This window comes from Phoca vitulina, unplaced genomic scaffold (assembly GCF_004348235.1).
Source record: "Phoca vitulina isolate PV1807 unplaced genomic scaffold, GSC_HSeal_1.0 scaffold27, whole genome shotgun sequence".
Lineage (NCBI taxonomy): Eukaryota > Metazoa > Chordata > Mammalia > Carnivora > Phocidae > Phoca > Phoca vitulina.
In genome coordinates, this window is record NW_022589730.1 from 16,491,013 (window position 1) to 16,504,975 (window position 13,963).

At 42.2% G+C, this 13,963-nt stretch overlaps 1 protein-coding gene across 14 annotated transcripts in view; it reads right to left on the bottom strand.

Moving 5' to 3' along the window:
- The window catches only part of ZNF532 (zinc finger protein 532), a 107,583-nt gene that overhangs the window by 20,522 nt on the left and 73,098 nt on the right, over positions 1-13,963 (bottom strand). For 13 of the 14 annotated variants that reach the window (XM_032422908.1, XM_032422895.1, XM_032422894.1 and 10 more), the window contains 2 exons: positions 10,954-11,116; positions 6,978-7,259 (listed from right to left, as the gene is read on the bottom strand). In XM_032422908.1, the coding sequence (XP_032278799.1) occupies positions 6,978-7,259; positions 10,954-11,116 (445 nt within the window). The remainder of the gene's footprint in view (positions 1-6,977; positions 7,260-10,953; positions 11,117-13,963) is intronic. The other variant, XM_032422909.1, reaches the window with a different exon arrangement.

Consider the following 13,963-nt stretch of genomic DNA (forward strand, 5'->3'; position numbering starts at 1 on the left):
TAACTAGGCAGATACAAATAAGTACTTGCAGACTTCAACCTTGTTTGAAGAAACCTCCAGTGAGTTTATAGAAAAATGCCTCCTAAAATGGCTGTAACAGACATCTGACCAGATATAAACATTTCACCCTAAAAGCAAATCTTCCTAAGAATCTGCAAAAAAAAAAAAAAAAAACTCTTCTGGCCATAAACAAAATTTGGAATAATATATTCTTATCTGAGTCACGTTTTCTAAATAACTTATTAATCTTTCTCAAAAACATTTTATTTTTCTTCGTTTTTCTGTCCCTCGTGGAACAGTCAGTAAATTTCAGACATGGAAATTAGTTGCCCACTTGTCATCTCATCTCTGAATTCAGAGTGCCAAATCGAGTTCCTTCTCTGCATCTTTGACTCCACCTCCGTTCAGTGAAACAAGGCCGGTATCCATCTTCGGCGGGTGCAGGGCCCCTGAGCACACCAGTCCGTTCACCAGCCACTGAACAGGTGTGATCCACGTTCCCTGTCCCTCCCTTCCCTTTGGGGCACACAGGAACACACACTTCTGAGGCCGCTACAATTGGGTCTGGTCACACGACTCATTCTGGCCAATGACGCACTGCGTGTCACATCCGGAATAAGGGCGTGTAAAGGCCAGACTGGATTCTCCAGTCTTTCCTGTTCAACCCCTTGTGTGGAGGTTGGGGGTGGGGTGGGGGGGCCTGAAAGAAACCGCCTTGATCACTGAGTCTATCAGTGGAAGGACAGCTGCCCCACTGGAGTGCTCAAAGTCACAGCAAACTCGGCATGTGCAAGAAATAAACTTTTATTGTATAAATCAATGGGCTTTAGGGAATTTTACTGCCACACAGGATAAATCAGGGGGGCTCTCAAAGGGTAGACTTGTAAGAAATGCAGATTATCAGGTTCCAGCCCAAACCTACTGAATCACAAACTACTGGGGTGCAGCCCAGGAACCAGTCTTTTACCAAACCCTCCAGGTGATTCTGATGCACAGTCAAGTTTTGGGAACCACTAACTAGAATATGGTGCCAAATCAAAGGGCATTAGCTTCCTTGATATGAATGCTGTATCTCTGCAGCTGCCAAGAGGGATGGGTTGTATTAGGATCGTCAAAAGCCAGGGGCACCCGGGTGGCACAGTCAGTTAAGCATCTGACTCTTGGTTTCGTCTCGGCTCAGGCTGTAATCTCAGGGTCGTGATATCAAGCCCCGCACTGGTCTCCACGCTGAGCCATGGAGCCTGCTTACGATTCTCTCTCTCCCTCTCCCTCTGCCCCTTCCCCCAAGTGCTCTCTCTCTCTCAAATAAATAATCTTAAAAAAAAAAAAAAACAGTCAAAAGCTAGAATGATTGCTCATATTGCTCTTTCTACTTAAAAAGTTCCATAATGATCACTCATCGTGTAGGGCAGCAGATGACAAAATGGCTACAGATAATTATCACAGATCACCTTGTAATTTTCAAGATCTGACCAGTACAGACAGCTTTCACTTTTTTATTTACTATCAGGTTACATAAATGCAGAATGTGTGATCTGAGCTCAGATGTCATCTCATTGAGGGGACCCTAATTTGACGTTCCCAGAAGACCCCTAAAGCAACCAAGAAAGAATGTCAGAAGGTACATGAGCCCCTAAAATTGTACATAAAATTCTGTGTATTTGTACATTTATCTGGGAATGGGCTCATAGCTGGGATGAGATCGTCGGAATAATGATACTGACAAGCTCATCTTCCTGTTTTTGTATTTGAGAGTAAGGACACAGGGAAGATGAGAGGATTTCTGTGGTCAAAAAACTATCTAACATCCAAACCTAGATGCAACTAACACAATACCCCTTTCCAAATGGGCAACATCACAAACCACGGAAGCTACAATAATAAATAGATTTAGAACTTGTCCTTAAAGAGTGTTATGATTTAAAAAGACAGCTAAAACCTAACCATAACAAAACAATAATATCAACTTTAGAAAGTGATCGATTTTACACTGGTTTCTCTGTATGGAAGTTCAGTTAACAATCGTTTCTAAATGTGACAGCTTTGGGGCGCCTGGGTGGCTAAGTTAGTTAAGCCTCCGTCTCTTGGTTTCGGCTCAGATCATGATCTCATGGTTGTGGAAATCAGGCTCCACACTCGTCAAAGAGTCTCCTTGTCCCTCTCCCTCTGCTCCTCACCCAGCTTACATGCTCTCTCTCAAATAAGTAAATAAAATCTTAAGAAATAAATAAATGTGGCTGCTTTATTTATTTATTTATTTAAAAAAAACTACTCTTGTTTAAATGGCTAAAATAATGATTTGGCAAATTGTTTTTAAATTATTACATCTCTATAAATTTTTATGGATTATCTGCCAATTTTTTTAACTTAATATTGGATTACAACAAATTACTAAAAAAAAAAAAATTAAAAACCACTGAAAGTGGATACTGGATTTGTATTAGTAAAAATATATATATGCATTAGAGAAATAAAGACACTAGCTACTGAATAAATAACTAGCATAGCTGGAACTACGTTTTTGAATCTTAAAGACAAAGCTACTGAAGATCTTTGTTCTGATGTGGAACTCCATACAAAATATTTTTAGTAAAAATTTTTTGGATGGGAATTGAGGAAAGAGGAAAAAAAATCAGAAACAATTATTGAAACAAAAAGAGGCCATCTTAAAAGAGACAACAGTGAATTATCCTGACATAAGTTTTTAATTTATGCCAGGTGGGCTTATTCCTAACTCAAAATTTTTTCTCCAAAATAATTGTATTAGTAGCAATAACACCAAAGCAAACTGCTGTATTGTGGCTGGCAGAATGTGTTCACGTTATTCTCGAAATTATATATACACATAACATTTATTTTTTAAGGCATGATTACAGTATTAAAAACAAATATCCCTTCACGGTGCAGTGAGTCAGAACATTTACATAATGATATTTCACTGGGTAGTCCCACCGGTGAAATCAGATCTTTCCAGTAACTTCTCGCCGGGTAGAAGTAAAAAATTATGCTCTCCTGGGACATTTAGCCAGATACAATTTTCAAATCCCTCATAATTTCATATTTATGTCTCACCTTAAATCCAAAAAGACTGGAAGCTGCTTATCACCTCACAGGTAGTTCCCTCTAGGTACCTACAGCACGGGACACCTTGCGGTCACTAAATACGTATTACTCCCATTTTAAAGAAAAAAGTTAAGTCTAAGAGGGGGGTAAGATGTCTTCCAAGTCAGCACTCATTCTTTGATCCATTAATTCGAGAAATATTTATTGGCTTACTATGAACTAGGGACAGAAGGCCCACAGATATTTTAGATGGGAACTTGAAGAGAGGAAGAAAGCATACAGCATCTATTGGGAGAAAGAGGTGAGAAGCAGCCTTCACAGAGGATAAGAGTTCCGGTAAGGAAGGCACAGGGTGCCGTGGATACACGTAGGAAGAAGGGACCAAGGAAGGCTCTCCAGATGAGGTGATGTCTAAGCTGAGACCCAAAGGACTAAGAGTAGTTAGACACCGGAGTGGCACGTTCCTTCAAGGTAACGAACACCACCCGAAAAGCCCCAGAGACGAATGGGCGAGCGGTGTTTCAAGCAGGTGGGGCAGGGGCGCCTGGGTGGCTCAGTCAGTTAAGTATCTGCCTTGGGCTCTGGTCATGATCCCGGGACGCTGGGATTGAGCCCCGCATCAGCGGGGAGCCTGCTTCTCCCTCTCCCCCTACCCCTCCCCCGGCTCATGCACTCGCGTGTGTGCTCACTCTCTCAAATAAATAAATAAATGAAACCTTATTAAAAAATAAATTAAATAAAGCAGGTGGAGCATTCGCGTTTGTCTAGCGTGCCCCATGCGAGATACAGCTGGTGGAAGGGGGATCAGGGGAGACCCAGTGAGCCCCGGACAGCTGAGGCCAGTGGGCACGCAACACTGCGGGTGGACTAGAAGGCATGAAATGCATGGAGGAGGGAGCGGCCTGGGGAGAAGGAAGGAAGTGTCAAGTCAGGTCGCACACCAAGCTTTTGGCAGCAGAAGCTGGGGGCTGGGGGCAAGCCCGGGTTCCCTGTCGGACAGGCTAAGAGCGCCTGTGAATTATCCAAGAAGCTGAAATACTTGATAAGTGGTTGGATTTGGGGACTGGAACGCAGGCAAGAAATCACAGCTGGAGACAGAGATTTGGAAGTTATCTGCACACATATACGGGAAATGAAGTCACAAGAGTAACTGAAATTTCCCAGAGAGAGAGAATGAACTGTTTCCAGGACAGAAACCTGATGGGTGCTCCAGCAATCGTGAGAAAACCCAGGAGGGAGAGCAGTATTCAACACTTAGGGTAGAAAATGCTTTTAGGAAGACCTGCCAATCATGTGAAATACTGTGCGGGCGGCGGGGGGGGGGGGGCGGTGGCGGGTAAAAATCGAGGTAAAGACCGAAAAATGTCCAGTTGCCTTGACGATAAGGAGGTGGGTGTGGTGAGCTGACAGCCAAAGGTGGGCAAGGAGGAAACAGGAGTGGGAAAGTGCAGCCGGCAAAGTACCTGCTTGGCCATCGGAAAGGAGGAAAGAGAAAGGGGCAGACAGCAGGAGATATGAAGTGTTGGGGTTAAATGGAACAGAGGTGACGGGAGTATTCGGATAGGAGGGAAAAAGAAAAGAATGGGAACAGACAAGGAGTCTGTAGGTGGGCTGTCTGGGAGTGCAGCGTTCCAGTCTGGTTCAGAATGGCAGAACTTGATCACTGGTTTCTGACGCACGGTCAGCCCTCTGTTCATTTCACTGGTTTATATGAAGACATTTCTTTCCTTCCCTTCCCCACCTCCCTTTAGTTCTCCCCGGAGGTCGAGTGAGCAGCATGGAAACTGAAATCTAATCTGATCTGCCTCCTTCCAAAAGACAGCGTCTCAACTTCTTCAATGCTAATCCTAAAATCCTACAAAGCCCAACACTTCCTCTGGATGAACGGCTACTTCTAATGGAAATGCATGCGCTGCGCACGGCCCACTCAGGGTGGGGCTTGACGCTTCTGTCCCAGAGCAAGTAGTTCGAGCTAAGTGTTAGACTTCATCCCACCCAATCTGTCTCAGAGCTGTCCCTTCATCTTATATTCTAGATCCAGTAATTGTTGGATGTGCAAGATAAAGGTAGTTAAAAAAAAAAAAAAAAAGAAGAAAGAATTTTGAAATGTTCCAAGATGGATACAAAAATCTCAGATGTATAGGAAATGAAAGCACTGGACTACTAGATTGAGGTCTGCTCCTGTTTTAGCATTTGTAAAATCCAATTTAGGTGCCAAGAAAAAAAAAGCCTTTTCCTAGAATCACCACATCAGGCTTGGAAAGATAACTACAGGTAGTGTATTCATGCAGTAGATTAACCAAGTACTGCCCCTTAAAAACTACCCCATATTTGCAATGAACATTCTGGGATGCCGTGGCCCACTTGGAGAGCCTAAAGGTGAGATGATTACCGTAAGCCATGTGCCAGCAGAGCTATATATATTCTGTTAAGTAAGTCATTTTTACGTGAGGAGACACTGAATTAAGTGTAGTCACACCAAATAAAAACATGTCAGCCACATGGGCTGCTCAAATAAAATAGTATCAATGAGATTATGAAGTAATGCTTCAAACACTTAATTTAACAAACTTTTTTTTTAAAGATTTTATTTATTCATCTGAGAGTGAGCGAGCGAGCGCTGCGTGCCCATGAGCATGAGCAGGAGAGGGGCAGGGGCAGAGGGGGAAGCAGACTCCCTGCTGAGTAAGGAGCCTGACCCAGGGCTGACCCCAGGACCCTGAGATCATGACCTGAGCCAAAGGCAGACGCTTAACCAAATGAGCCACCCAGAGGCCCCTAATTTAATAAACTTTTCAAGGATCTAGTATATACTAATTACAAGCCAATTCCTAGGTACTTTTTACACAGGTTCCCCAAGGAAAACGATTTGGTCTTCCTGCCTTAAGTTAAAGCAGTTAAGATGGTTTCTTTAAAAGTATGCTGGGGGCGCCTGGGTGGCTCAGTCGTTAAGCGTCTGCCTTCGGCTCAGGTCATGATCCCAGGATCCCGGGATGGAGCCCAGCATCAGGCTCCCTGCCTGGCGGGAAGTCTGCTTCTCCCTCTCCCACTCCCCCTGCTCATGTTCCCTCTCTCGCTGTCTCTCTCTTTCAAATAAATAAATAAAAATCTTTTAAAAAAATAAATAAATAAATAAAAGCATGCTGTATCTAAACCCAATGATGGATCATAGTATCACTAAGAGAAAGAAGCTGGTATTAGGTGCCTCAGGATTCGATACAAAAATAATACAACACCTATTTGTATCTAAAAATTCAACCTGATCTAATCAAACTTCTAGGAATTATGGGATAAAGAGAAGCAAATTAAACAATGTCAAAAGGAAACAATTACCCAGAAATGTGCACAAATATCTACAGGACGTGTAACCCAATTTTTCCAACAAATCAACAGCAAGTAGAAAAATAAAATAGAGGGAGGGCTACTACAGAATAAGAGATTTAGGTTCTCCAAAAATCAAATGCAGTGCAGATTCTTTCTGGATCCTAACTGAAACAAACCAACTTTAAGACTGCCGGAACAATATTACAAAATTGTCTTGCTGGTTTCGTGAGGTCTAATAAAGGGTATTAAAAAAAAAAAATCCCTATTAGTTGGAGATGTGTACTTATTTAAAAAAGAGAAAGAGTATATATAAATATTGCAACTCAGATTTTTCAGTGACTTTGAGTTACAGAGCTTCTCCTGGATAGCTTAAGGAAGGATGAGGTATCCCTTCCCCATTACCAAACTCAGGAAAGAATCACATTAAGTTATACAAATACTCCTAACAGTTTTCCAAACATCAATTTCTTTTTCTCCTCCTTTCCTCCTTATTTGTTAATTAGTGGCAGAGCCGAGCCAAGGACCCGAGTGTTAGAGGTCTGCCAATCCTGTGCTCTTCCTCGCACCCAAGGGTGGCCTCTTGCTCTTACCTTCCCGTGCTCCTTCCTCACGTGGGAAATGTAAACATCTCTCTGTGTGAACAAGCGGTCACACTCCCAACACGTCCAGCCAGGACTGGCTACTTTCTTGGGTTCCATGGATTTTTTCACAGGTGACGGAGACTTCTTTTCCAATTTCTCTTTCCCGTTCATGGATCTCGTATCCTCTTTGTTTTGATTTGCTGAATTCTGAGTTGCAGGCTTAATGCTCAAAGGCAAGTTTATACCCAAGTTTGGAGGCCCTTCAATACTTTTCAATGTTCCATGCATAGACTATGTTACAAAAAGAGAAGAAAGATCTATCACAAATGGTTACCATGGAGAGAAGCACATGTAGACTATTCTTAACACATTACAGATATTCGAAAAGGATTTTATATTCATTCAGAAACATTTCTTAATAGAGCAAGAAGAAAACCTAAGCAAAATATATACTTAAAAAGAGATAGAGGGGAATTAACTTTTATGGTTGCTCTAAATTATGCATTTCTAGTTCCAAATAACTTCTGAAAGCTTATTTGCTTGTACCATTTTTAAATTCTTAAAAAAAAAAAAAAAAAGCCTTCTGCATGGAGTCTAAATTATTCCTGGCTGTCTATCCTCCCCCAGTGAACCAGTGAGTCCTCTCTGCAACAGACTCTTTCTGGGGAAGAAGACGCTTACTTTCACACCTACCCAGAAGCATGGGACTAGGCTGATGCACGGGTAGGTGTTCAAGACCCCCAGCCAACCATCTTTCACAAGCACCTGAGACAAGAGCAAAGCCTTCTCCCTCCCTTTCATACCTTCCACATTCTTGGGACAATTTTAAGAGTTTGGGTTTTCGTTGGGGTTTTTTGGGGGTAACGTCAATATCCCTACATCCTATCCCGATCTATCTCTTCTTACCGATACCACCCAGACTTAGACAGTAGATACTCAAAAAGCCTCTTACAATTGCTCAGCTGTTTATCATCATTAACGTAACAGCCACAACAGCTATCCCACTTAAACTCGAAGGATTCCAAATTCTACTGGGGTAAAATTGGTGCCATGTGACTCTAAAGATCAGTGTGCTTTGTTTTGTTTGTGTTCTAGAAGCAGAGTCAAAAAAAAAAAAAGGGGGGAGCACGTAAGTCTGTGCCTCAGTATAGAATTTATCTCTGAACAAGGCCTTCCCCTGTTGCCAGCCTTCAGGCTTGGGTCCCGAACCTACAAAACCTACAGAAAGGCACACGACACACACTTCCTCCAGGGCTCTAGGCCTCCTACATCCCACAGGTCCGCACTGAGTAGATCCCGGCTCCATGATCCTTCCTGAATGTCTGAGTCCGAAGCGGCTCCCTCAGGGTACTCTCCATCATACCTTCCCAGGCCAGGTCACCTCTCGTCAGTGCCGAGAACTCGCCGACCCTCCTCACTGTCTTACCCAGGAAGGGAAAAGGGGGTTCAATAATGTTCTCATGAGCAGGGGTGACAAGTCTATCCAGAGGATCCTCAAAATGGTCTCTAAAAAAGGGCCTGGGTGGAAAACGTCTCATGTTCTTGGGCACGAGAAAATCTGCGGCGAGGCGAGACGTGATCTCGGGACAGCCAAAAAGCCAAGCACTGCCACCCCACAGGGCAGAGACTTTGGGGTTTCCGATGGCCTTTTTCAAAACAGAAGCCAAGTTTTTACCTTTTTAACCATTTAAAACCCAAAGAAAACAAAACCCAAAATCTTCTAGTAAACTTTTCCTAAGTTTCTAGGCAAATACGTTTTTACGAACTAAGAAGTTGAGGAGAGGATCATGTGCTGAAGTGTTCTTCTGTGAGTCGGCCTTACCGTGCCCTAAGAATTACAGGAAAGCGGCAAAAAGTTCTGCCGTGACAAGAGGACAAGGCCATGTGTGCCAAAATGGGAATTTCTACTTTACATCATGCCATTTTCACATCATGAAGCAAAAGTAATATCATTCATTAAAAGCAAAGGTTTTTTTAAATAAAAGAAATACCACCTAATTCTTTTAGAATTGATTTTTCCTTAGGTCCTGTAACAACAAATAACTTGAACAACTGTAACTTGAAAGTTTGCTTTAAACGTAAATGCCAACATGCATACAGGGAATCCCACACAGTGAATAAATCTATACTCTGCAAGAAGAAATGATACAAACTGGATTAAATTAGGCAAATAAAGATCTACCTTTAAATGAATACGTATGGGGGGCAGGGAACACTGTTCCTGTCCTGCTTTTCTCTTAATTTCTTCCTCAAGAAAAACTGAACAGCACAGGTATTAAGTGATATAAATAAACTCACAAGAACTAGTACAGATCTTAAAAATAAAAACAAAAATAGGGTGCCCCTAAAACTTTATGCCTACCCATCCCCAAACACATAAAGGCAGGATATTTTAAATGTATAGGACATACTTGAAATGAGAATATAAGTGAGTATTCTCAATGTTTTTCGTATCATGTAGTCTCGTAAAGGTTCAGATGAATAAAAACAATTCTTTCGTCCTTGTGGCCACAGGATTTTGCCACTCCTCTTCAGTCTCTATTCTTGGAACCTTGTATTCCTCCAAATTCACTATTAACACAAGGAAGACCCTAACCACAAGGTCGATGACCCCACTTCCAGATGTAAACATGAGTTCTAGAAAGCAAATACCTTAAAAGCCTCTTAAGAAGTAACTTTTCTTTCTTTTTTCTCCCCCCTACCCCCGTAAAAACTATGTTAAAATATTTGGGTCTAATTCCAATGTCACTACATTTTTATGAGCAGTTTTTAGGGTTGTTGTTTTTTTCCTGATCATTCATTAAATAAGTATTTGTTGTCAAGATAGTTTCGTAATTTTAGTGAAAACCTTTAAAATATCTTAAGAGGATTTTACTGTACTTGAAGTGATAATGATGGAATGTATCTCCCATGCACTGACTCACCATAGCAATGCCAGAGAGCCACTACCTTAGCCCGGCCACCAGTGAGCAGACCCTCCAATGAGCAGACGTTAGGTTCTTTGCAATAGGCAGTTATGCTACGTGAGCTCACATATGCTCAACACAGGAAATTTCAAGGATTAACAGTCCATTCATTTAACTAAGATGAGACTAGACTAATTCAGAGACCTGATCTGTTCACCTTTCTTGTATCCCATATTTAAAAAGAGAAGAACTAAGAGGAAGAGAGATGGAGTTCATGATATCGGGCCGCCGCTGCCTTCTCTTTTTAAAAAGTCAAGTCACTTTAAGCTCTGAGAGCTGATGGATATTATCTCCTAATCACACAGGAATAAAATTGCTTAACCTTTCACAGTGGGCAGTTAAGAGGCTAGGACTAAGCACTGTCCTTCATGAGCTTAAAAGGCTGTAAAGAGATTTAGGTGCCCCTTTCGGGGCTTGGAGGGTGGGGGTTATCCAAACTGGACATATATTCATTTCATTAACTGAATACTTGCCAGGGGCCAGACACTGCTGTATCCTACACATTTTACTGTCAATTTACATGCAACCTTGATAGAAAAAAAGACTAAAAAAAAAGATCCAGGGGCATCGATTATAATGTAAATTTAACCGCTTACATAATCTCAAGGGAAAACCTTTATTTTTCTAAATACACCAATATTTACAACGAATTAACACAATTCGTCAGAGTCCCTGTCTATTTCTAAATCCTATACAACACGGACTTCTCAAAAAAAGTAAACTTCACAGTCATCATTTTCACATGTAGGAAAAAAAAAAGAACCCTAATACATTTTCTTTGAGAATCATTTGTTACTCTGCACTGATCTCTCACGGCATGCAGACTGGGACTCGGGAATAAAAAGCATCAGTCAAGTATATGATGGCAGCATTCTGTAAATTGCTCTGTACCAACAACCAGCATCCATCCCTTCCCTCTACAGCATGCACGCTTTCTCTTCATCTGCAGGGCTGCCTTGACTTATGATCAATGAATGGGTCTGCAATTTACATAAAGGACACAAGAGATGCGCACACACCTTGATATGGTCCATCATGAGTTGCTTCTGTGCATATAAAAGAGAACAGTCTGGACACTTGAAAACAGACACCTTCTGGTTTTCGATGTGTTGGTCAAAGTGCCGATACAGCAGGGTTTGCAGGGTAAAAACAGTGTCGCACATGGAACACTTATATATTATTCTAAAACAGAAGAAGTGCGTGGAAATGTCAGTCAGCCCTCGTCTCTGAAGCCAAAGGAACTGCTACTTTACATCTCATCTCAAGAATTCAGGTGGCAGGAGCAGCGAGAACACATAAACACGGTAAAAAGAACAAAACAGTTTAGCTTTGCAACAAACTTTTGGAGGCAACTGGCGTCACTCAAGTGCAGATGGGTCTTAACATTCTGAGTAAAGACGCATTCAACCACATTTGCATAGAAGTCTAAATTAATGACCATTTTACTACTTACAGATCTATAGCGGATACTTGTTTGTACAAGATCTTCACTCGTTAGTTACTTTAACACAGAGCAAAAGCACTCTTGATTTTTCTTTTTTTTTTTTTTACGTATTCTTTAAGAGAAGACAAGAAACGCAGCTGGGTGGTGGTCCCCTAACTTGAAAAAGCATTTGTTAACGAACTAAGTAGGGCTGTTCAGCTCCGATGCCTACGTAAGATCTTACTTGTCCCAAGTTTTCTTTTCGAGTTAGGGGCAGTTTTACACTTGAATTGCAGTATTCCTCTACACGTTCTCAACACAGAAAGCCCTACACCAGTAAACAATTATACACCACCCCCCCTACCCGCCAAAAAAAAGACAGAAAGAAAGAGAAAGAAAAAAGAAAATCCGTACCAACTGTTGTTTCAGTTTGCACATCTATTGTGCTTAAAATGGTTTAAAATACTGTCCGTTACATTTCCATACCTGATGTTACCGCCAAGCAGCCTCCCTAAACTACTCCAATAGACCTGAGCCTTCTGCACATAATCCCATCCATCCATCAACACCTTCCACTGAAGCTCAGGCAGGAGGGAAAGTACCAGACTCCCCAGCCACCAACCTCCACCCCCAGGGGCTTCGCTGCTCGCTCAATATGCCTACAGTAGGTCCCCTTCCTCCCGTAACTGCCCCAGGTCTTCCTGGTCCTCAGGGGAGACCCTAGGGACACCTGTGCCCTTTGAAGAACTGTGAGAACAGGCACAAAGAATCCTAGGGAGCAGTTGAGGAAAATGGCAGAGAAACACTGATTGAAGGTACAAGTCAGAGATGAAAAAAGCAGAGTTGAGATTCCATTTGCTATTTGCACAGCAAAGCCAAAGAAAGGAAAGCCTCTAGAAACCACGGGTCTTTCCTCTCAGGGTCTTCAGAAAGCACATCTCGCTTCATAGTTCTCGGTCAATAAATGACAGAATTTAACTTTTTTTTTCCTTTTCCCACATAGAATTTATAAATTTAACTGGATTCAGCGGCACATGTTTTTACAAGGTCTTGACATATTAGTAACTTAGTGCACACGTGACTGGGGAGGGGAGGGGATTTTCAAGGACTTCAGGACGTCACCACATGGGGTGCCATCATTAACTGTACAAAGTGTGACAAGGATGTTCATTTCCTCACTATTTAAAATAGCTTAGAATTGAAAATAGCCCAAACACGCAGTAACGTCAAGTAGTGAAGAGCAACGATGTCATTTTTCACAAATTATGCTACAGCCACATTACCAGTGAATGGAAAGATTTTCGTGGGAATTCAAACAACAGGGAACAAGACAGTATGTGTGATACGTTCACATTTTTTTAAGGGTGCGGAAAAGACATGGAAGGTTACACGTAAACTGTCCTCGTCTCTGCCAGATGATACTCCAGGTATTCTTATTGTTTTGCTTGTCTGTACTTCTTGATTTTTCTGGAATTACCACAGAGCAACAAGAAAAAAATAATAGCCCCAGGAAAAGAATGAAGATTTACTAGCTAAGAATTTTCTCAGGATTCTGTTCTTACATTTTTTCGAAAGCACTATTTCACGAAAAAAGGCATGGCCCATTTTATTCATGCTACATTCCTTTGGGGAGGGGTTTTGTTTGCTTTGACTTTTTTTTTTTTCTTTTGCTTTCCACTGAATAGCAAAGATTTACTTAAGCATTTTTCTGAGCAACAGTTTGCTCGTATAATATTGGAACACCGCCCCACAAACTGCTAATGCATATAAAGCGGGAAGTGGTGACTATATGGCTGAGAGGTCTGGGGGACACCAGCTTGACTAGATGGTGGGGGTCAGCAGCGCTGCTAGAAGCACACATGGGCGCTGCCTGTCTCTGATGGCACACAACAAGGAGCCTCCTGCCAAGAGTACATGTCCTGCGTCCAGCTACGAGAAAGCAGCGACAGACGGGGGTCATCCTGAGAATGAGGGGCTGGAAGCCTCTTCCGATGGCCAAAGACATAAGAGGCGGGGGAAGACCGAGCAACTGTTCCAGACGGAAGAACCCTGACAAGACAGGACGATTAAATGCAAAACATGTTCCTGGATAGGATTTTGAACACGAAAGAAAAAAGAAAAAAAAAAAGACATTTTCTCAACTATTAGAGAAATTTTAATGGGATCTACACATTGAGCAGTAATGTAATCAGCACGAATTTCTGACTGGGAGGACTCAACGGGGGTGACATACGTGGGTGACCTTTTTGGGAGGAGAGGCAGAACACACTCCAATATTTATGTCATGCTGCCCCATTATTCTTCAACGAGAGAGAGAGAGGGAGAGACACACACATGGAGAAAGAAATGGTGGGAGTAAATGTCAGGAATGCGGGCAACTGGGGAATCTGGGTGAAGGGATGTCATCTGTAGAGTTTTCCAACTTTTCTGTAGGACAGAAACTATTGAAAAACGTTAAAATGGTGCTCATGTTAAAAAAAACGAAGCCCAAATAAATGAACCTCACACACACGAGTTAGGACATGAGGATGGAGCAAACTGTCCAACTACAATGGAAGAAAACCACAGGAGGTAGCCAGGCGTGGGGGGGGGGGGGGGGGGGGGGG